The 22,014-nt window shown below is 48.3% G+C and overlaps 1 protein-coding gene across 13 annotated transcripts in view; it reads right to left on the reverse strand.

Moving 5' to 3' along the window:
• Positions 1 to 22,014, reverse strand: part of Cacna1d (calcium voltage-gated channel subunit alpha1 D) — a 322,551-nt gene that overhangs the window by 78,805 nt on the left and 221,732 nt on the right. For 7 of the 13 annotated variants that reach the window (XM_085828481.1, XM_085828484.1, XM_021182190.3 and 4 more), the window contains exons 10-15: positions 10,574 to 10,661; positions 10,246 to 10,305; positions 9,243 to 9,269; positions 5,126 to 5,286; positions 3,684 to 3,909; positions 3,392 to 3,599 (exon numbers count right to left, since the gene is read on the reverse strand). In XM_085828481.1, the coding sequence (XP_085684607.1) occupies positions 3,392 to 3,599; positions 3,684 to 3,909; positions 5,126 to 5,286; positions 9,243 to 9,269; positions 10,246 to 10,305; positions 10,574 to 10,661 (770 nt within the window). The remainder of the gene's footprint in view (positions 1 to 3,391; positions 3,600 to 3,683; positions 3,910 to 5,125; positions 5,287 to 9,242; positions 9,270 to 10,245; positions 10,306 to 10,573; positions 10,662 to 22,014) is intronic. The other 6 variants (XM_085828488.1, XM_085828485.1, XM_021182194.2 and 3 more) reach the window with 1 other exon arrangement.

The following is a 22,014-nucleotide window of genomic DNA, read 5'->3' on the forward strand; positions in this document are numbered from 1 at the left end:
GCTCAACAAAGGGAAGAGGCATGGTGGTCTCCACACTGCTGCCTGAGAGTGAATAGATCCTACTATAAGCAGAACATTGTGAGAAGTCCCAAGAGCAAGCCAGGCCCTTTTCCCAGCAGCTCCACGTGGAGAGCATGTCTGACACGTTTAGTCTCCAACACGTGCCAGTGCATCCTGTACATTCAGTTCTACCCTCTGGAGCACTGTTTATATAAGCAAGAGCAGGCAATAGCTCAACACTCATCAGTGAGGGGCTGGTCACAGAAACAACAGTGACCTACACCACAGAAGGGGGTTGGAAGAAGGGATTAGGGTGGAATAGGGGTTGGAAGGGTGGTATATATAAGAACCCAATAAAGTAGCAGCCCCCCCCCAAAACACACCTACAGTCTATGATGTGTTTGGAAGAAGGGTGTAACCTTTTGTGGACCAAGTAGGGGAGCCCATTTCTTACAGATGAAAACAAACTAAAGCAAGATGCCAGACAGCATGTGGACTTGGCCACTCTATGTGTAGAATCACCATAGGAAAGCAGGCAAGATGGCTCTCGCCTGTGAACAAATACCTATCTAACACCACTCAGGAAACTGGGGTACCCGTTACCACCCGGAGGATGCGATTAGTGGCTGGGTAGGAGGACTGCCAGTTGGTATCTTTTTTTTTTTTTTTTTTTGGTTTTTCGAGACAGGGTTTCTCTGTGTAGCCCTGGCTGTCCTGGAGCTCACTTTGTAGACCAGGCTGGCCTCGAACTCAGAAATCTGCCTGCCTCTGCCTCCCGAGTGCTGGGATTAAAGGCTGGTATCTTTTTATAACATTTAAATTTTGTGTCATATGAAACCATTACAAGAAAACCTGCGTAAGAGTTCCCTGAAAGAAATAAGGAAAACCAGTAACTACCCAGAAGCCATGATTTTAAAGTAAGACTATAGTTTATCAGGGGTTTCAAACCATGGGGTATGACTTCACTGGGGTTGCTAAATTGATCATGGGGTTAGAAAAATCCTGGCAAAAGTAGGAGATTTCAGAACATACAGCAAGCAAAACTTTATTTCAAATCAAACCTTTAATGAGCCTGAGATTGTGGCAGCACTGGCCCATGGTGCATTACACAATGTCCCTGCAGCCTTAGGTAGGAATTCTCAGCATACCCACTTAGCACTGTGCATGCTCCCACACCATCAATGCCAACAGGCCCTGATTGGACTCCCTTGGCTTGGGCTGCAGACTACTGTAGGCTGTGAGCAGCAGTGATTTCACCTCACAGACTAAGTCTTCTGCACTTATGAGACACATGGACTTAATCATACAGGACAATGGCTTGCACTGCTTACCTGTCATATATAGCTCCTCGGGAGATACCAATCAGATTTCTGCATCTTTGGACTGGATTGTGCTTAAACAAACTTATAAAATAAATTACAGTTTGGGATTGGAACAGAATTTCCAATAATTTCTGAAGGCCTTAAACACACTTCTGCCGTTTTGTACATGCTTGTGAAAAGTGGGAATCTAGGAGTGAGAATTGCAAATTCAAAATATTGATAACCTGAAAAATTATGAATGCACTCAGCATCTTTTAGAGTTCAGCCAAGACTCAAATGTGTGTGTGTGTGTGCACATGCACACGTGTGTGTGAGTGTGCGTCTGTGTGTGTGTGTGCGTGCGCGCGTGCGTGCCTGCGTGCATGTGTTATGTGTCTATACCGTTCACATGGTGTGCATCCCAGTGTCGGTGAGGTGTCATCGGTGATGGGCGCCTTCCGCAGTCACTCTTCCCTGTGTGTTTTGTGATGGAGTCTCTCAGGGGACCTGGCTGGAGCTCACTGATTTGCTATACTCTCCAGGGCTGGGATTACAAAACTGCACTGCCACACCCAGCTCCTTATGTGGGGACTGGGAACCCAAGCCTGGGTCCTCATGTGTGGCAGGTGCTTACCAACCCTCCCAGGCCCAAGACTTTCAAGATTTTTTTTAATTAATTTTTTTATTAGATATTTTCCTCATTTACATTTCCAATGCTATCCAAAAAGTCCCCAATACACTCCCCCCCCTACTCCCCTACCCACCCACTCCCACATTTTGGCCCTGGCATTCCCCTGTACTGGGGCATATAAAGTTTGCAAGTCCAATGGGCCTCTCTTTCCAGTGATGGCTTACTAGGCCATCTTTTGATACATATGCAGACTTTCAAGATTTTAAGATTTATTTTTATTTTTTTATTTTTACTTTGTGTGTGTGTGTGTGAGAGAGAGAGAGAGAGAGAGAGAGATTGAGAGAGAGAGAGAGAGAGAGGCAGAGAGAGAAAATATGTGTGTGTTTAGGCACTAAGTTTTTTTAATCTTTATAATTCATTACCAGTAAATGTTTGATTTATATATACAAAAATGCATGCATATATATGTATGTATGTGTGTGTGTGTGTATATATATATATATATATATATATATATACATTATAAATTGGGGGGGGTTAAAAAAAGTTTGCAACAGCAAAATGTTTAAGCAGCCCTGGCCTATAGTAATAATTCTATGCATCTCAAATGATAGTGTGACATACCTTTGAGATCATTCTCTCTAAGCTCTGTCCCTTCAGAAATAGATAAGTAATCTATCACAGTTACAGCAGCGAGGACAGGAAAAGCTACTGTGATAACTTACTATGTCTTGCCCTTTGCACGATGCTCCCTGCCTCTGCAGTCCAACTGGAAGTTTGCTGATCGCACATAAAAACAGGGAGGGGGAGGGGAAGGTGGGTACCACTGTAAACCAATCTGCCAGGTTCTTCCAAGGCAGGGGCTGAAAGCACGGGAGGAGGGCTCAGTGTACCCCAGCCCGCGGGCGGCACCGTGTCTCGTGTGCCACTTCTCCAGCGTCAGGACCCCTATGAGACACTGTCCAAGGCCCCACAGTGCAATCAGCTTCAGAGCCAGTACCCTCACTCCAGGCAAAGGGCAGAGGCGGGTACAACCTCTACCACCCAGACTCCTCTGACTACACACCAGGACAGCCTCAATGCTGTTTCAAAATTCACTTCTTGGCTTGAGTCTCTTGTAACTAGGATGGCAAACATGCCTCATGAATTAAGAGAGCAAACAAACAAACTAGTGAATAGCAGGAAGATGTTACAGTCTATCTCCCAGAGCGCTCACAAAAATCAAACAAAAACTATTCTGGTTTCTCTTCTTGTCATATCACATAGGTGGCTGGAGGACGCTGTAAAACAAATATCTTACATGACACAAAATCGGCCAAAGGGACACGAGGCTGAAGTGACCGATAAGATGGAATCTTTGTGCCTTGCTAAGCTCTGGGCAGATCCAAGAAGGCAAGGGCATGGGCTCTCTGGCTTCAGCTCACAGCCAGTGCCTTCAGAGCATGGGAAGGGGGCTCACCTGGAACACCGTCAGGAGTGCTTGCGGAAAGTTGTCAAAGGTGCTTCGCTTGGTTTGAGTCTCGTCAAAATTAAACTTCCCACCAAACAACTGCATCCCCAGCAAGGAGAAGATGATGATGAAGAGGAAGAGGAGCAACAGCAGAGAGGCGATGGACTTCATGGAGTTTAACAAGGATGCCACCAAGTTGCTCAGGGAGGTCCAGTGCCTAAGAGTCAAGAGAAGGGGGTAAGGCCAGGGTCCTGTGAGGGAGGGGACAGCGAAGCAAACGCCAGCGCACCCACGTCTTTACCTGGTCACTTTGAAGATTCTCAGGAGGCGCACACACCGGAACACAGAGACCCCCAGGGGAGACATGAGCTCCAGTTCCACCAGGATGGTTTCGGTGATGCCCCCACACACCACAAAGCAATCAAAGCGGTTGAAGAGGGAGACAAAGTAAGCCTGGAGGCCCAGGCTGTACATCTTCACCAGCATCTCACAGGTGAACAGAGCCAAGAGGACTTTGTTTGCGATGTCTGGAAAGACAAGGGGCCGGTGTATTTTGCGTCTCCCTCTGGCTCTCCATCATCCTTCCCCTTCCCTTTATCAGTGCCCACGGCAGATGTAGATGGCCTTATCCTGTCTCCTTGCTGCACCAGCAATGGGGAACATCCTTGTTGTTGGGCACACCCCAGCTATGAGTCTGTACAAGTATTCTGTTTTTTTCTGCGACTCAATTTCACCGACTATAAAATGGTAGGAGTGCTTACTATGTGAATGTCTGGACTTCTCACCACTAAACTCTTTGAAGATTTTGCATTAAGATCATACTATGCTTTTTTAACACCCCTATCTCCATACATACTTCCTCACACACAAAGACAAAATAAATAAATAGATAAACAATTGAAACCAACATTGATGAGTATCCTCTTATAGCACCCTAGGGTCAGGTTTTAGTTTTTATTTATTTTTGCTACCTGTATGGGGGACTGTGTATGTGTGTATTACGAACACATGCATGTAGGGGTGACCGTATGCTGGCGCCAGATAAGATGTTGCATGTTCTGCCGTATCCGTCTCTGCCATATCCCCCCGAGGTACCCTCTCCCTGAACCCAAGCTAGTCCCAGTGATCCTCTCTATCCCAAGGAGCTGGGGTTCCAGATATACACTGCCAGGCCTAGCTTTTCACACGGGTGTTCTGTGGACCTGAAGTCAGCCCTTCATGCTTACACAGCAGTTACTCTGCTTACCCAGTCATCTCCAAAGTTCCAAAGTCTCTGTGTGTGTGTGTGTGTGTAACAAAAAATGATGCCCCACAGGCTGAGAGTAGCAGAAGCGAATATACAGAAGGACAGCTCAAGAATTCTAAACTGTCCAGTCTAGAACGGGCTCTTTTGGAGATGGCCTCCATGTACCCCTGTTCTAGTCACTTAAAGTAGCAGAATCAAAATTACTGACCAAATATACTAAAGTGAGGGTAACTCTTCCAATATGGCAGGGAGAAGTGCCTCTCAATTCCAAAATTCCTTGGTCCTGGGCTATCTCAAGGTTGGGGCCTAAGTTAGCGGACACTACATGGTGTGAGCTGTACATCTGTCCCAGGGCTTGCCCGAGTCTGAATGGTTCTTTACCATCTCAGTTAGTCCTACTAACCTATTCCACCACAGCTGGATACTGACCAGCAGTTAGCAGTTAGCTACTGACAAGCATCTCAAATTCAGAACAGAAGAACACCTTCCGGCCATACCTTGAATCTGTGTCAGCCAGTCTGGCTGATTGTAATGCTCAGAGGAAATAGTTAAAGTGTTGAGAAACACCAGGACAATCACCAGCCAGTAAAACGTGACAGACTTCACGGCAGCCCTGCACCTCCTGCGATTGAACCGGTTCCAGCGACGCCAGCGACGGCTGAAAAACAAGGAATCGTTGCTCCCTAGACCATGGGTGAGTATGGCATCTCAGAGGCCAACCAACTTTACTGAGTAATAAAGGCTGACTCTATAGCTTAGGCAGGAAAGACAGGACCCAGCAGCACAGAAGTGAAGAAGAGGCCCCATGATGTAAACTGTTGGTCTGAACATACAGCTCTAAAAAGTATAATTGTGAAGGAATCGTGCTCTCACTTCCCCTCCGCTGGCTATAAATAACTGCAGGGTCTGACATATGCAGCCTGCAAGTGGGTTAGAGAACCCAGACATCCACAGACTCATGAACAGATTCAAGGCTGCACCAGTACACACACGAAGCTCTTGCATGCACCGTGTAGCTTGTGATCTGTGGAGGTCGGTGGGGCAGGACCACTCAGCTTAGTATATGTGTCTTGTGTAGCAGCTTAGTCGTTACACAGAAATGATTTGGCAGAGAAACAGTCCATGACCATAGCTTTCTGTTTAGGGAAGCCTTTAATCCTTTCTCAGATCTCTGCTGTTCCTCTGGCGCCTCGTAGGTGTCAAAGCTGAGTGGGACATGTGTCTTCGTGCTGAGTCACCAGGTGCCCTTCCTAACTAGCAATGCTCAAAATATACCTTTAGGAGAACATCCAATATTGAGTCGTGTTTTCATAAAAATAAAATGAGCAGAACCAAACAGACACGTGACATGTCCCTGCCCACCTTCCCGTCTCTGTTTGTAATTAGAGGAAGACATTTTCTCCCTCTGCCTGTCTCCTTTTGGAAAACATTCTCCATCTCCTTGCCACAAGAGGACAGTTACGGATCACAGACCTAGAACACAAGGGACGAACTAGCCAGGCTGCAAAGTCCCTTTTCTCCTGGCCTTGCTTGCCTCAGTGTCTGGGAGTAGGGCACTTCCTCTAGGTATGACTTAGGAGGAAAATCTAAGCTGCCTCAATGTAGCCCCAGCTGGCTACATTGTAGCCCCGGCTGACTTGGCTGTGTTGCTATGTCAAACACATAGAACCCAGGAAGGCAGCAAAGGATGGGCTTTGAGTAGATCTGGATCCAGCAAGTTGTGCCTTGTTTTTATTCTGCTCTGCAGTTTTCAATGGGACAAATGGCACAGATAACTCTACTGAGGACTCTTAATAGCTCACAGCTGAGTTTCCTGGGATACATGATCCCATACACATAAGTAAGGTGGTCCCAAAATGCTATGCTTGGTGGGTCCACCTTGTACATCAGTGATAAGCTACATGTGACTTCAACCTCTAGAAGACCTCAGTGTTGTATCCCCTGGAAATGTGTAACACCACCAGCCTGACTCTCCTGGGCTCAATTATGTGTGGGTGGTATGGAAGTCTGCACTCCTGAACCCTGGCTATGTAGGTGTCTGGTGCCGGTAACTGGAGATGCATATGGTACAGTTCCAGGGTTGGTGGCCTTGACAGGCATGAAGGGTGGTGGACAAATGACAACTGCAAAATTTACACCAAGTCTAGGCCCAGCTTTAAGAGAAGGGCTGGACCCCAATGATGAAGAGATTTCCTGAGGCAATTGGAAGTCTTCCTGGAGGAAACGCCAGGCCAGAGACCCTGGAGACGAAGGCACCAAGGCAAGACACCTATGAGGACAGGTCAGTCCAGTGTGGCTACAGAGTGGGGGAGGATTTCCAGAGGAATGTTAAAGGCTGAGGCAGGGGATGAGAGACAGATGCCAAACTAGGAAACACGGCTGTGGTCTTTTGTAACAGAGACCCACAAAACAACTCTGTACTGGCTAGTTTTGTGTCAACTTGACACAGCTGGAGTTATCACAGAGAAAGGAGCTTCAGTTGAGGAAATGCCTCCATGAGATCCAACTGTAAGGCATTTTCTCAATTAGTGATCAAGGGGGAAAGGCCCCTTGTGGGTGGGAACATCTCTGGTCTGGTAGTCTTGGGTTCTATAAGAGAGCAGGCTGAGCAAGCCAGGGGAGGCAAGCCAGTAAAGAACATCCCTCCATGGCCTCTGCATCAGCTCCTGCTCCCTACCCTGCTTGAGTTCCAGTCCTGACTTCCTTGGTGATGAACAGCAGTATGGAAGTGTAAGCCGAATAAACCCTTTCCTCCCCAACTTGCTTCTTGGTCATGATGTTTGTGCAGGAATAGAAACCCTGACTAAGACAAACTCATTAAGTTTTATTCAGACTCAGGTTGAGATAAAATTACTTGCAGCAGGTTTATTCTTTTTGAGGTCTATGCTTAGTCGGAATACAGACCACTTCCATCAGTCATGTGAGTCCATTCATGCCCCATCCCCAGCTCAGGACTACTGGTCTGTCTGTCTTCTCTGCTCACTGCTGTTTACTAACCAGAATCATCATATGTGTCATTTCGAGGCTTCATTTTCCTCACCCCAAGATGTTTTTGAGATTCATCAGTATTGCTAACATTATCAGTAATTAAAAAAAAAAACAACCTAATGTTGTGTGTGTGCATGTGCACATATGTGTGTCTTGTGTAGGGTGCACATGCACATGGAAGTTGGGGACAGCTTTGTTGAGTTGCTTCTCCTCCATCTTTATGTGGGTTCTGGTACTAGAGCTCAGGTCGCTTGGCTTGCACAGCAAGCACCTTTCCCACTAAGCCCTCTCAGTGGCCCTCTCAGTAACACTCCCTTCTCCCTGTCACTGAGAAGTACTGTACCACATGGATAAATCACAACTGATCTGTTCACTGTACCATTTGATGGACATTGGGTTATTTCTACTTTAAAATAATTATGAATAAACCCACTACAAACACATATAGTTTTAGTGTAAGTTTTTTTTCTCTTACATAGATACCGTATAATTAGAATTGCTAGGTCATTATCATTACTGTAGCTTTATAAGCGACTACTAAAGGCTTTTTCAAAATGATTGTGTCATATAACATGCCTGCCAGCACTACCCAAAACACCCAGCAATGTCCTCCTCAGAACTTGGCATCACCAGATATCTAATGCGATTTACTTATGTCAGTGTGCAGTGCTAGCAAGTCACACTTTTAACTTGCATTTCCTAGTAAACCAGGTTCGTTTCTTGTGCTTATCTACCATGCAGCTTTCTTCTTGTGACCTGTGTGCTGGAACCTTCTTTCCACTTTTATAGGGCTGTTTGCCATTAATACTGTCTCTCTACGTATTATTTTCTTCACATTAGATACTAGCCTTTTATCAAATATGGCTTGCAAATATTTTGATCAGGTCTGTGGCTTATTCTTTTGATTTTATAATAAAATAAAGTTAGATGCTTTAATTCTTATGGGGATCAATCTATCATTTTTCTCTAATATGGATCATATCCTAGGCAATGATCTTTAAGAAGTCTTTGTCTAACCTGTGGTCACAGTGCTTTCTCTCCTGTTTTCTTTCGGAGTTTCTACAGGGTTAGGTTTTATTTTTTAGTTTTATGACTACTGTTTGCATACAGCAGGGAAATGTCTTTAATTGAAAAGAACACATAAGAAGAGAACACAAAATGCATGTGGGTCAATGAGACTTACAAGATGAACACACAGCCTGCATCCAGGGCTGGAAACTGAACACTACTAGGTGCCTTAGACTCCTGTACCTTCTTTTGTGGGGAATCTTTCTGAGAAGTGACTGGAGGGTTGCTAAAGAGGCAAATGTGCTCATGCCTAAAAGCTGGCGCTCCGTCCTGCTCCCTGAGGCAGCGCTGTAAGACTTAAAGACTGACTGAAATCTGGGAACCCATGTTTAAACTCAAGTCTAGACCAATTCTACATAAAAGTCAGAGTTTAAAACATAACATAAAAATCGTAATGCAAGCCCTGAGGGGAAAAAAGGGGAAGGAAGGAAGTGAGGAAGAGAGGGAGGGAGGGGGGGAGAGGGGGGAGAGGGGGGAGAGGGGGGAGGGAAGGATGGAGGGGGAGTGGGGGGAGGAAGGGAGGGAGGGAGGGAGGGAAAGCAAGTTGAAAGAACTGACCTGAGTTTGGATTTCGAGATGGCCTGACTGAAAGGGAAGAAAACAGCGTTAAGACTCCCATACGGAAGGTTCAGCACATGCGCCCATCACTGAAGTAGAGATGGCTAAAGCCATGCACAGAAGCCAGAACTCTGGTTCCCCGTGGCTGATTCTTAACAGCTGGCCAGTTGGTTAAGGCCAGAGCAGATGTCAAGGTGCTAACGGTGTGCCAGTAGCACCCCCAAGGGCCCAGGCACGAGAGAAGGCTCAGATTTCCAGAGTGGCCATGGACCGGTGCAGGGTCCTTCTCCTTTCCCTCCCTCCAGCGGAAGCCACTTTGCTGGGCCACTGTGGCCTGCAACCCCAGTCTCAACACTAGCAACTGTTGCTCCTGCCTGGCTCCTGCAATCACGGCAAGGGTAAGGATGGGGACACAGCATGCCTTGCAAAGCTCAGTGTTCTCATCTGTAAAATGGGGACAGCAAGTCCCTTCCCAGCCCACTTCACGTCATAAAGAGGGGGTGAAATTGCTCCATGAGCCATTGCCATACCTCCCAATAGTGTGTGTGTCATATTTATGAACCTCTGCCCCAAATGAGGTTGAGTTCTCTTAAAGATGACACCCGTCCTTTGGAGGAATAAGATGTAAACGATGCAGGCAGGAAGCAAACAAGTCAAATCAGCACAGGGCTCCCCAAAGCAGGCAGTTCTTAGCACATTCTGCATTGCTGCCCCCAACCCTGCTACTGCAGCCCAGTTATCTAGAGAAAAGCCTGGGAACCCTCAAGGGGATAGCGCCCCACGTGGTCAGGAAAGGGAAGTGCAAACACAGCTCCAAAACAAGGGGCCTTGAGCAGTGGAGGGCGAGGCCTCCGGATCCAGCTGCCTGGGATGGGGTTGGAAGGTCCCATGGGTGAAGGAAGATTTAAGTATGTGGCACATTCTAGCCAGCAATTCTGCCATTCAAGCTCTTCCTTCAAAGCACAGATACCAAACCCAAGTGGGAGGAGAAATCAGCCTTTACCCCCACCGCCGACACCCAGAGGGCCCGGTCTTGGCCGCGCCTCTTCTTTTCCACCAGCACCTAATGAACAGAGCAGGTGGCTGGGTTAAAAAGCACACTTCCCATGCCCTGCCTTAGGCAGACAACGTCACAGCAGGGGTAGGCAAGATGCTGAGATGCCCCAGCAGACCTGGTATAGGAGGAGGGGTACCAAAGGGTTGGAGGCAGCCTGTTGGAGCACAGCTGATCTCCTCCCAGAGCCCAAGGACTCCACTGTCCTCTGGGGGTACCCTCTCAGCGCTAGCATCTTTAAAGTGGGGTAAGGAGGCTGAGCAGCCTCCACACTCACCAGAGAGTTCCACAGCATCCCTGGGTCTCGCCTTCACCACTTACGTTCTCTGTGTTGACAGATTCAGTCTCGCTGGTGGGCATGCTAGCTGTGGGGAGAAGAAACGGCTTTAGACAGCGTGCTGTGGCATGACATGCCAGGCGGTGGGCCAGGTGCAGACTCTCAGGATGCCGGAAGGAGGGCTATCAGGCGCGCCAGGCTGAGCCTTCGCTTTCGGTGGCTGCTGAGAAAGCCAATATCACCTGCAAGAGACAATTCTGGTGACCCAAATGCTTCCCAAGAAAAGAAGCCAAGGTGTCACAGTGAATGGAGCCGGCAGGCCTGGCACAGGTCTGTTCTCTCTATCACAGCACTACAGAGAAGGTATACAAATATCTCAGTATGGGAATGTTTCCACTGCCCCTTTCTGCAGAGTGGGGATTAGTTCACGGCTCCTGGAGAGGTCTTTACAGCACACCAAAGACAAGCTATTACAGTTGGAGGAGGCAGTGCATAGAGACACGTGCATACACGGTTTTCAAATGTCAGGAGCTCCACTCAGTCTGTGGCAGTTGATTGGATGTCTAAGCTCCACTGAGAGTGTACGGCCAGCATAGGGAAGGTACTTTCTGAATAAGCCAGCACTGGAGTGCTATGAAAGCAGAAGGAAAGCCTTGGAGCAGAGAGCAGGTGAGGGCTCTTGCCAATCACCGAGCAGGGCAGGGCCAACTTCAGTCCCAGGTCTGATGTCTCTGAGACCTATGTCCATCAGGATCCTTAGAAGAAGGGGCAGAGATGTAAAACGGGCCTACTAGTGCTTGGAGGTCCCTGGATCCCCCAGAGCCAACGAACAACTGACATGTGGTCACCTGGAAGGTGAGGGGCAGATGTCCCTGAATGGAGCTATCTCAGGAGTCTCTGCAAGATGCCCTTGGGAGAGATGCCTGATTATGCTGGGAGACAGAGTGGAGCTGAGAGAGGAGGAAGCCCAAACTGAAGCTGGGGGAGCCACCTAGACTCATGGACATCTCTTTCCTGAGGCAGAGCCCCAGTGTTCAGAACCTTACACTACCCACACGAAAGCCTTGCTCCTGTGGTCAGGCGGTTCCCCTGAGCAAGGACACCTCAAACTTCATCTACAAAAACTGTTAGCAGTGCCTATAGAACTGTGGTGGACACTGTGAGCCCCAGGCTGGGGGTGGGGGTGGGGTGGGACTGGGCTGGGGGTGGGGGTGTAGGATTACTGTTCTCTCTACTGACTGTGTGGCTTCCATCCCTGCTGAGGAAAGAGAGAGAAAGCTCACTGCAAGGAGAAAGGTGGGACCTGACTCATAGACCCAGAGGTCAGAGAGCCCTGTTTCCCAAGGGCACAAAGGGAAGTCCCTGAGCCCTTTGTGAACACACAAGAAGCTGAGCTTGTCGCTGTGGGAGGCTTAGCGGCTACATCCAGGCCCAGGTTTCAGAAGCAGAGGCCAAATGGATGCTGACTGATTACACTCCTGGGACTCTCCTGCTCCTTTTCCTTGAATTCAAAGCAACCAACTACAAACCTCCATTCACTTTGGAACCCACGGTGGGGGGAGGGGCGGGACACAGGGAAAGAAACAAATTAGGAAGTCTCATCATCTGACACAGGAACATCCTTCAGCAAGTACTCCATTAAGACCCATGCACACACACACACACACACACACACACAGCCCCCTTCTCCTGTCTGTTCTATGCTCCCATCTGTAAGACTAGGCTGTAATATCATTGTAGCAGCTTGTTGCAAGTTGCCCTTGTACTGACAGGTGAGGAAGACCACACTGGAAACTCTTTTCAGATCCCACCAGGAGTCCCTCTCTTTGTGACCTGGGATAGCTGCTGGTTTCTGAGGCTGAGGTAGCTTAACATGTGCTGTGTATTTGGGGGAATCTCCAGGCCCTGATCTGCCCCACTCTTCATGAGAACATCTGCCTCTCTTTGAACTTCAATTTCCTAGTGATAGAATGGCAGTGTGAACCACACATTCAGGGCCATTTCTGTCCATATTAAGTACCCCACAATTCTCATGTTTGTCATACTGAAACATTACCAGTGTTCAAAAGTAAACCTCTGAACAGAAGAAGTCTTGTGGCTTTTACTCTCTGGAGGTCTCATGCATGCCGTCGTCAGTGGGCGACGTGGCTCTTCATCCCTATAGCTTCATTTTACAATCTGATGGGGGCAGGTAGGTGACTGTCGGCCTGTGACCAAGGGGCCACATCACTCTCCATCCCTGGCTCTATGCTAATTATTAGTGAGCCACTCTTACTAGCTGCTTCCCAAGGCTGTGCAGGCAGAAAGGCAGGAGACAAACCCCACACCGTGAATGGCAACCGACACTGGGAACTGTGGAGCCCTGAGGCCAGGCTACACAGAGAGGATGAGGCCTCCCTGCCTCAGACTCTCCCACTCATTCTCTGGGGTGGTAGGACAGTGCCAGAGAGTAATGTGTGCTTATCAGTCCTAAGTCTAACTCCCACTTGTGGCCTGACTTCTTCCCGTCTCCATGTCTTCATCTATATGGTTAAGAGTATCTGCCTCAGGGCTGTAGGCACACTGGGTATCAGTCAGGACTGAACAGGATGAGGCACACTGGGTGTCAGTCAGGACTGAACAGGATGAGGCACACTGGGTGTCAGTCCTGGCTCCAGGTCATGGGCAAGGTGCCCAAGCACAGACCCTGCCAATGGTATCAGAAAAACTCTCCAGAGGATCTCTGAAAGCAAAGCACTCCAATTTGGGAGTCATTTTGCCCAGGCCCCTCTCATTGCTGTCCAGAAGCATCTAGTGTGAACAGACAACTATATCTCTGAGTTAGCGGGGGCTACCACTCTGTGTGTATTTTTTTTTTTTTTTTTTACTTAAGAGGAGTTACTGTCTAATTTAGCTTGTTGTAGGGACAGCAACCCTGCAGTCACCATCATTTACAGGGTCCCCAGGAGTGTGGTGTCTATTCCAGAATGATGTCATCAGGGCTCTGGAAGGGAGAGGATGAAGACATTGTATGCTTGAACCTTGATCAGGTCCCTCAGTTTGAGCAAGGGGCCGAAGCTCTGCAGAGCTGGGTAGTCCGGTGTTCAGCTCCACCCACCCCCTGCAGAGCGTGGGGCTGCAGGTCTGGCTGGGGTGGAGCTGTGGGCCTGCCTGGGGTGTGGCTGTAGGCCTGGCTGGGGTGGGGCTGTGGGCCTGGCTGGGGTGGGGCTGTGGGCTCAGCTTCCACATTAAGCATTTTATCCTCCATGGCTACACACTGCACATTTACTTTCATGCTAGTGACTGAGTAGAGCCTCCTTCCTACACTTAGCCCTCAAATGTTCTCATCTACACTTTAAAAATGACCAAGACAGAAGAATCCATCAGTGTTGGAAGAGGCTCCTGGAAGTACACAGCAAACGACGTGAGTGCCCAGATAACTTGCCACAGGGATAGACAGCTCACTCCCATCCCACTCAGGATGCATCCCTGTGTGGCACACCATACCTGCAGTTTCAGTATAGATGCTTAAGTAGGCTGATATACCACAGGGTTGGAACAAGCTTAAGTGCTACTAAGTATTCCCATGTCTACACACTACACCCAGCAGACCAGCCCAGTTCCTGGAGATAGTAGCAAGCTGTACTAGTGACTATTGCAACTCTATAAAAGTCAAAGTCGGAAGGATTACAAAAATTCATGTGATAAACCCATTGACAGGTGCCTTTCTCCTAAGGCCTCCATGGCATCTTATGGAGTGACTACCCTTCTGTCCCCAGCAGGAGTCAGTGCTGGGGCTTTGCTAGGGTTTAGGCAGACCTCTCAGAACCTCCTGCTGTTTGCAGATGCCAGTCACCCCCTACAGGAACACACTAGAGCCATCTCATAGGGAGGAGCTACAAGTCTGTTTCTACTTCAGGTGTTGGACCTCTGGGGAGAGCACTAGAAGCCGGGGGGGGGGGGGGGGGGGGGGGAAGGAGAGGAGCTGGGAGGAACCTGGGTGCTGCTGCAGGTGGGGGGATGTTGAAAAGCTGCCTAGCGCATCCTTGGTAGCATAGACAGCCTAGGCCAGGCCCTACCTGGAGCCACTCCCTGAGGAGGCAGGTCACTGTTTTTTTCTTTAACATGGACGAGTACCAGGCCTGGCTTCCACTCTGAACTATACTTCACAAAATAACCAAATGATGGACATTTCTCAAGCTAGCACAATACCTAGTATCCTTAACCAATGCACAGATATTTCCTCATCAACTTTCACTCTATAAACTACGTGTTTCACAGCCATACTTGTAAGCTGTACAAATTCAGAGGCAGGCATACACAAATGCATATGCACACACATATGCGCGCACGCGCACATACACACACACACACAAATGAGTCTATGCAACTGGGCAGCACCTTGGAGTGGCATTCACCAATTCACCAGGTCACTTCTTTCAGTGAGGTCAAAGACTCAGAGGAGCAGTCGGGGAAGCCTGGCTTCATCATTGCATAACTAGGGCATGCGTTTGTTGTGTCTATGTTACCTGAGCCGCAGGCCAGTATCTCCTCCAAGATCCAGTTACCTTTGACCAGCTCTCAGGAGGAACAGAAACACCCACAGCTGTCTGGTTTCACTACTGGCCCTTGAGGAATGAAGTCTCCCGACATTTTCCCAGCCCTTCAAGGAGACCAGGACCTGAGCAGCACTGGGAAGCCACTGCCCACCACCCACTCAGGAGTTAGGAGCCCTGCGGCCTGCCCAGAAGAACCTGAATCCAAGTCCTCTCCAGGCCTAATATCCAGGATATAGAACACAACATTTGAGTGGCTCCTCAAGAGCCTAAGTCAGCCCCAGGAGCCCCCTGATCCTCCAACCTCAGCAGCCCGGGAGAAGGCTTTTCAATATGCCACACTGAGCTCTTCTGCAGTCCTTCTGAAAGCTGTCACGACAGCAGCTGCTTGCATAGATGTCCTGGGACTCTGAGTGGCTTGCTTTTAAAATTATTTTACCTTCTGAAAAATTTTTTGTATGTATGTTAAGTGTAAACGTAAGCCACACGCATGCAGGTGGCCAGAAGAGGGCATTAGATGCCCTGGAGCTGGAGCTATAGGTGCCTGTGACCTATACAGTGCTGGTGCCCTGCACTAAACTCCCCACCCCACCCCTGTAAGAGCAGTGTGTGCACTCAGCTTATCACAGAGCCTTGTATCTCTCCTTCTCAGCACAAGCTCTCGCCCACACTTGGGGATTTCTTTTAGTATTTCCTGATGCTGCTGAAGCTTCCCAAGGGATGGGGCAAGTGGTGAGGCTGGATAACGCATCAGTGCAGAACTGTGCTCCCTTCCCGAGGAACAGGGGTCTGACCCCAAGCTCTTCTGTCCTCGCATCATTTTCACGGCAAGCGTGAGCAGTGTCGTGCTGTGACACACGGCTAAACCCCAAAGTCCCAAGTGGCCCCCCGAAGGCACCACTATATGCTTGTGCTAATGCGTGTTGCTCACACAAAGGGAGGGATTTCTATGATGCAGCCACATTCACCTTGGGAAATGTGGGACAAGGTCAGACCGAGGCCTCCAGGTCTGAACCAAGAATTGTGCCCAGAAAAACTACTCTCTTTGTTACTGTGGGAAAGGTGGCACAGCAACCGCATGAGGTTCCCGCCCCACCATCGCCAGCAGAGTCGGTCTGTGTTCCCAGCAATAGAACAGCTCACTCCAGGAAGTCAGCTTCCTCAAAGAGATAAGGTGGCTGCCTCTCTTTCACATCTTTAAACCATCCCAGAGGCCACGCTGCTACTGAGAAGAGTGGCCCCCAGGACGGGTTACCTCTCTATCAGCATGTTGTAAACATTAAACCCAAGCAGGTCGGCTCCACCCTTGGCTTATATTGGTGTGCAAGCTTTACAGAGTTCTTCCTTCTCGAGCTTTTAGGGCTCTGTGAGCCAAATGCTTTCCATCTGACTATCCCCTGATGCCTTTCCTCTTCAGGCCTTCTGAGGAGGCTAGGATTCTAACACAGATAACCCCACTTAACCTCTGAGCTCAGCATTCTCACACTGCAACAAAACCATGCCGTGTGTCCCTCTTCTGGGCGAGTGGCTGGCGAGCAGCTGGCTCTCTGCCTCTGCAGTCCATGTCTTCTCAAAGATTTTTTTCCTCTTTCTGACTGGGGTCCATCTTGGTGTCAGCACTAAGCTGTCCATGCCAAGGTATCCAAGCAAGGCTTGCACTGCTACCCAACTACAGCAGTGACCCAGAGACAGCTGGGCAAGCTGTTCTTGGTATACACATCTCTATGTTAATGATCCTAGATGCTTTGTCAAGTGGTTGGGGACAGGGTAAGGGTCTGATCAACATTATTTAGGACAAAACTTTATATTTAACTTTATATTTCCCAAATAAGGCTATTCTCATTGAAGAGAACTGAGTGCCCCCAGATGGCTTTTGTTCTGTTTTTTGTTTTTTTGGTTTTTTTTTTTTGGGGGGGGGTTACCTCCCTTACTCTTGAAGCTGAGACTACTAGCTTTAGCATGGCCTTGGGTAAATGAGCCAGCGACGCCCAAGAAGCAATTTGAAACATGTAGCCTGGAAAAAAAAATCAGCCAAATAACATTATTGGAATTTCTAAACAGTTTAAACTTAAAAGCATCATTCAAGGAAAAGCATTTCCAAGCGTGTCTTCCAGGCTAAGAATATTCACACTGAATCAAACGAGCTCCCTCAGTTGGCTCAGAGGCTTCTTCATAGGCACAGTGCAAACAAAAAGGTGCCATCTCAGTGATGCCACACGTTTGAGGGAAAGGCCAAAAGACCAAGCATGACCAAGCATCAGAGAAACCAAGCGATTAAAACATAGGCATTTTCCAAACGCACCACACAGCGCATGCAGCTCACGCAATGCCTATGCACAGGGAGAGGAAACCAGAAATGTCAGGCAAGGAGCCTCCACAGAGCAAGAACAACACCTCAGCAAGTTACCGTGATCTTTAGCCCTGCGTTGTCGAAAGCAGCAAAACTTCCTTTTCTTCTTATCCTCTCTTAGCAAATCGGCCACCGTGACCCCTTCAGGTTGAACACAGGCAATTCCATTACCAGACAGTAGAGGGCAGCAAGAGCAATACAAACCGGGCAGCCTAGCAGGCAGGCAGGCAGGCAAGCAGGCAGGCAGACAGGGCAGCAACAGCTGGTCCAGTGCAGAACAGCGGAGGCCTGAGACGCGTCTCCAATCCACATTTGCCACCCCCTCCTCCTAGCTAGGAATCTATAGCTCAGGATCTGAAGGGTTGAGGGCATTTGTCAACCTGTCCCAGAGAACCTATTCTGAATGAGCAATCTACCAGCTAGCTTGTGACACAGGTCTCCTATATTTGTCCTTGCATCTAAGAAAGTGCTTAAGGAAAGTGCCCTTCAGGGAGTCAGAGGCTCTGGGTATGTATTGGGGGTGTGATGCCAATCAGGACTGGTCTCTGGGGTAGGGCAGGTGGCAGTGAAGAAGGTGGGCTCTGGACTTTGACAACTGTACCTCCCACTGCTGTATGAACATGGATTGGTTACCTAGTGTTGCTTACTTGTATGATATTAGCAAGGACTGGGCCTGACTATACTTCCTGGGGTAGAGTTGCTGGAGGAAGAAGTAAATGAGAACCAAGGTAAGAGAAGCAATGTGCTTCACTCCAGGGACACATGACCACCCATAACTGTTAGCATCTTTGTTACTAAATCCCCCTAATGGTCATCAGGTCACAAGGGAGACAGTCACAGACTCTCTGACATCTAGCAGTGCTGCATTTCTGAACTCATGCCAAGCCATCCAGCTAACCTCTAAAGTAGAGTCTACATGTGCATGCTCAGAAATGGGAGTGCACAGGCAGTACAGGGGGCCATGTTGGGGCCGGCAAAGGCATGGGAACACGGGCCTACACCTTAGTGGGACTACTGCATTTCTACAAAGGGCATGCTCTCTCCACACTGCAAGTTCCCCCTCCCCAACCTAACCCTGAAGAACATGGCACAAATGTTCCAATACCCATGAGTTGGAACATAGCCCATGAACAAAGCTGTGTGAGATTTCTGAGACCTTGTGAGAAAACTCTAAGTAACTAAGACAAGAGGTCTTGTAACCTCAGTGCAACAGGATGTGGGTTGTTCTCGGAATGCGCTTATGTGCCCTTCCCGGGGGGTTGTAGTGGATAGGAGTGAGCTCATTCAGACTATTCATTACAACTGGCCATTGTTACTTGTTTACTCCTCCAAGGAAAAGCATGGTTTTGCCATGTGTGTCTTGTCCTCCTGACTGTACACTTTTCTCAGGTGACTCTTGTTAACTGCTAGAGTATAAACTGTCTGATACTCTGAATAAAGCTGGCTATTGCATGGGACTTTACTCCACCTTGTTTTTTTTTAGGCCCCACTCTCTCAGGTTCACACTGCTACCCTGAGAGCCAACAGTGGTGGGTTCCAACTCCAGTGCAGCGCTTCACGACTGTGCAGCCTCGGGAGGCTATGTAAGGCTGGCACACTCTGATTTCCTCATCCATCAAGTTCCTGTCTCATAGAGCAGTGTGAAGAATAAGAACTCATGTGCCCATAGCCCCAGGAATAGCATCTGATACACATGAAATGCCTGATAAATGCTAATCGCCGCCCCATGACCTTTGAGTAAATAAATACCAGACTGCTTAAGCTTGTGATGAAAGCCACACGGCATGTGCTGATTTAATCGTCCCAGGGGAGAGCAGGCCAGGGCAGATGACAGTGGGCACTGCATCTGACCTCTGACCCCAGGGCTGGCCCTCCCATCAGTCTCCCTAGTCATAGCACTGCCAGCTGCTCCTCCAGAGAGGATAGGTGACCTGGACTCATATTTATCGTGAGCCACCTACCTACTGCTGCTGTTTCTTCTATGGCTTTTAGTAGATAGAATATTTTCATTTCTAAGCTTCTTTGGGATACTTTGTGATTAAAAAGCTGTCTTATAAATTAAAAGAAAAAAAAAGAAATGTGATTTTTTTCTTCTTTTTTTTTTTGTTTGTTTTATTTGAGATAGAATTTTACACATCCTGGAGCCTGGTCTCCAAGGGTAACCTTGAACTTTGTATCACGCTGTCTCCACTTCTCCAGTGCTGAGATTATGGCATACCGTGTCCAGTTTATAAGGAGCTGGGGACCAAACACAAGGCTTTGTGCAGGTCAGGCAAGCACTTTACCAATTGAGCTGCATTCTTCAAATACAGTCTTTCAAAACAAGGTCAGCAAAGCACCATGGTGTTTATTTACAAACAGCTATGCCACCTGTGACTCTCTGCTGACCCCTGAAACAATCCAATGCAGGAAACCAAACAGACAAACAAAAATCAGGTAGCACTGGCCAGGCAGGCAGCCAGGGTGACCTTCTGCACTGAGGCCCATGGTAGAAGAAGCAACGAGAGGTGGGTGGGCAGTGGCCACCACTCTGGGACCAACAAGGAAGCAGGCTACAGTCAGGTACTCTTGTGGGCAATGGGGGCAGCAGGTACCTGCTCCTCCTTTCTTTGGGTATCAATTATTACTACTTAGAGGAATTACTGGTCCCTAAGAGTCCCCACAATAAGGCTGCCCTGATTTATTTGGTCAGAATTTTAGAATGGGCTCCCTTTTAAAATGGTTTCATTATTTTTTCTTTTTTTTTTTTTTAAAAAAAAAAGAGATTAAAATAGAATTTTAGACTTCCAGATTTTAATAGCCCTAGAATAACACCATTGTTCATGAAGAAGCAGCTGTAAATGTCCAAAAAAAAATCTCACACACACACTCACACACACACACACACACACACACACACACCACAGACTTGGCAGGGTTTCTTAAAGAAATTTGAAGCTCAGCGAAAAGTTAAATAAATTATCCTTGAAAATTCCCCAAATGCTCAGGAGCTACCTTCTGAGATAATTTTGTCTATTCAATTAATTGTGGTGCAGCAGCTTTCTAATAGCAAATTTACACTGTGGATATCTTAAATAGCCCAAGAATGCTCACAGGAGACTTCCCTGTCATCAGCATCAGATACCTAGGATAGGGCCCTCCAGACAATTCTTAGACCCATGAGAGATTCAACCACTGATACAGGTCAAGACTCAGAGATTCCTAACTAGGGCTCCCTGGGACTAACTCCCAGGAGCACACAAAGAGAGGTCCCCTGCCATCTGCTTAAACAACTAGGGCCTCTGAGCCAGGGAGTGAAAGAGATGAGACCCTCAGGTAGATTGTAAAGTACAGTCAGGGTTGGACACTCAGCCATCACTTGTAGACCAGAGATCAGAAAATTCGAGCACTTCCCAGAGTGCCTGACTTCAATCGGCTCCCTGACAGCAAGCCCAAGAACCCAGAAGTGGAGCTCCACAAAGCCTCCCTTGCACGTTCACTCTTGCACTCCAGCATTGCTGTGACCTCCTGGCCTCTAAGAGTAGCCCGTTGGTCTGTCAATACAGTAACAGCTTCAGAGACTGGTCATCTCATAGTCATGTTCTTTATAGAAAGTGACAGGACACAGGTGAGGCCAACCTCACATAAACAGTGATCCTGTTAGGACCCTCAGAAGACACCAAGTCCAGGAAAAACCATGCTTCATAGCACAGGTCATTTATGAAAATAAAAACCTCTACCTCGATGGACAGTAGCAACCCAAGAGGCTGAGTACAGTCTATATCTCATGGTGGAGCAACAAGGACATGACAAACCAATGCTATGCAAGAGGCCATCTGAGTGATACATTAAAAGCAGGAAAGAAGGTGCACGGCTGAGAACAGGAGACCATCCTTTCTCTAGATTATACACGGCACACTGCCTTAAGCTTTTGAGGGTAAAGCAAGGCTTCCACAGGTCAATGCTGCAGATGAAGAAAAGGCTAGATAATGCTCTGAACTGGCTAGTTTTTGTCAACTTGACACAAGCTGGAGTCACCAGAGAAGAGACAGACTCAGCTGAGGAATCGCCTCCATCAGTCTGGCTGATAGGCAAGTCTTTGGGGGGCATTTGCTTAACTGGTGAATGGCGAGGAAGGGTCCTGCCCTCAGTGGACAGTACCATCAGCCCTGGACAGGTGGTCCTGGGCTCTATTAGAAAACAAGCTGAGCAAATCAGGAGGAAGGAGCAACCATATTCCCCATGTCCTGGGCTTCACTTACAGCCTCTAGGTTCCTACCTTACGTTCCTCTGCTCTGACGTCCCTCTTGCATGGACTATAAGCAGTCAGCTGAAATAAATCTCTTCTGACTTGCCCACTGTGGCTCACTCTGCCTTCAAACCCACTGTGCTCAACCCAACTGAGTCCTGGAACATGGCCTTTGCTCACTCATGGTAGTCTCAGTATGGAAGCTTTCTCCTCAAACTCAAGTGCTCTTCCACAGACACCAACCTTCCAGACCACGCCATATGGCCCCACCTGTCCTAGCTCTTCACCACAGCTCCCGGGGTATCCACTGTCCTTTGTGGGATCTCAA

The sequence above is a fragment of the Mus caroli genome, unplaced genomic scaffold, assembly GCF_978045245.1.
Source record: "Mus caroli unplaced genomic scaffold, Mus_caroli_1 scaffold_12, whole genome shotgun sequence".
NCBI classification, from domain to species: domain Eukaryota; kingdom Metazoa; phylum Chordata; class Mammalia; order Rodentia; family Muridae; genus Mus; species Mus caroli.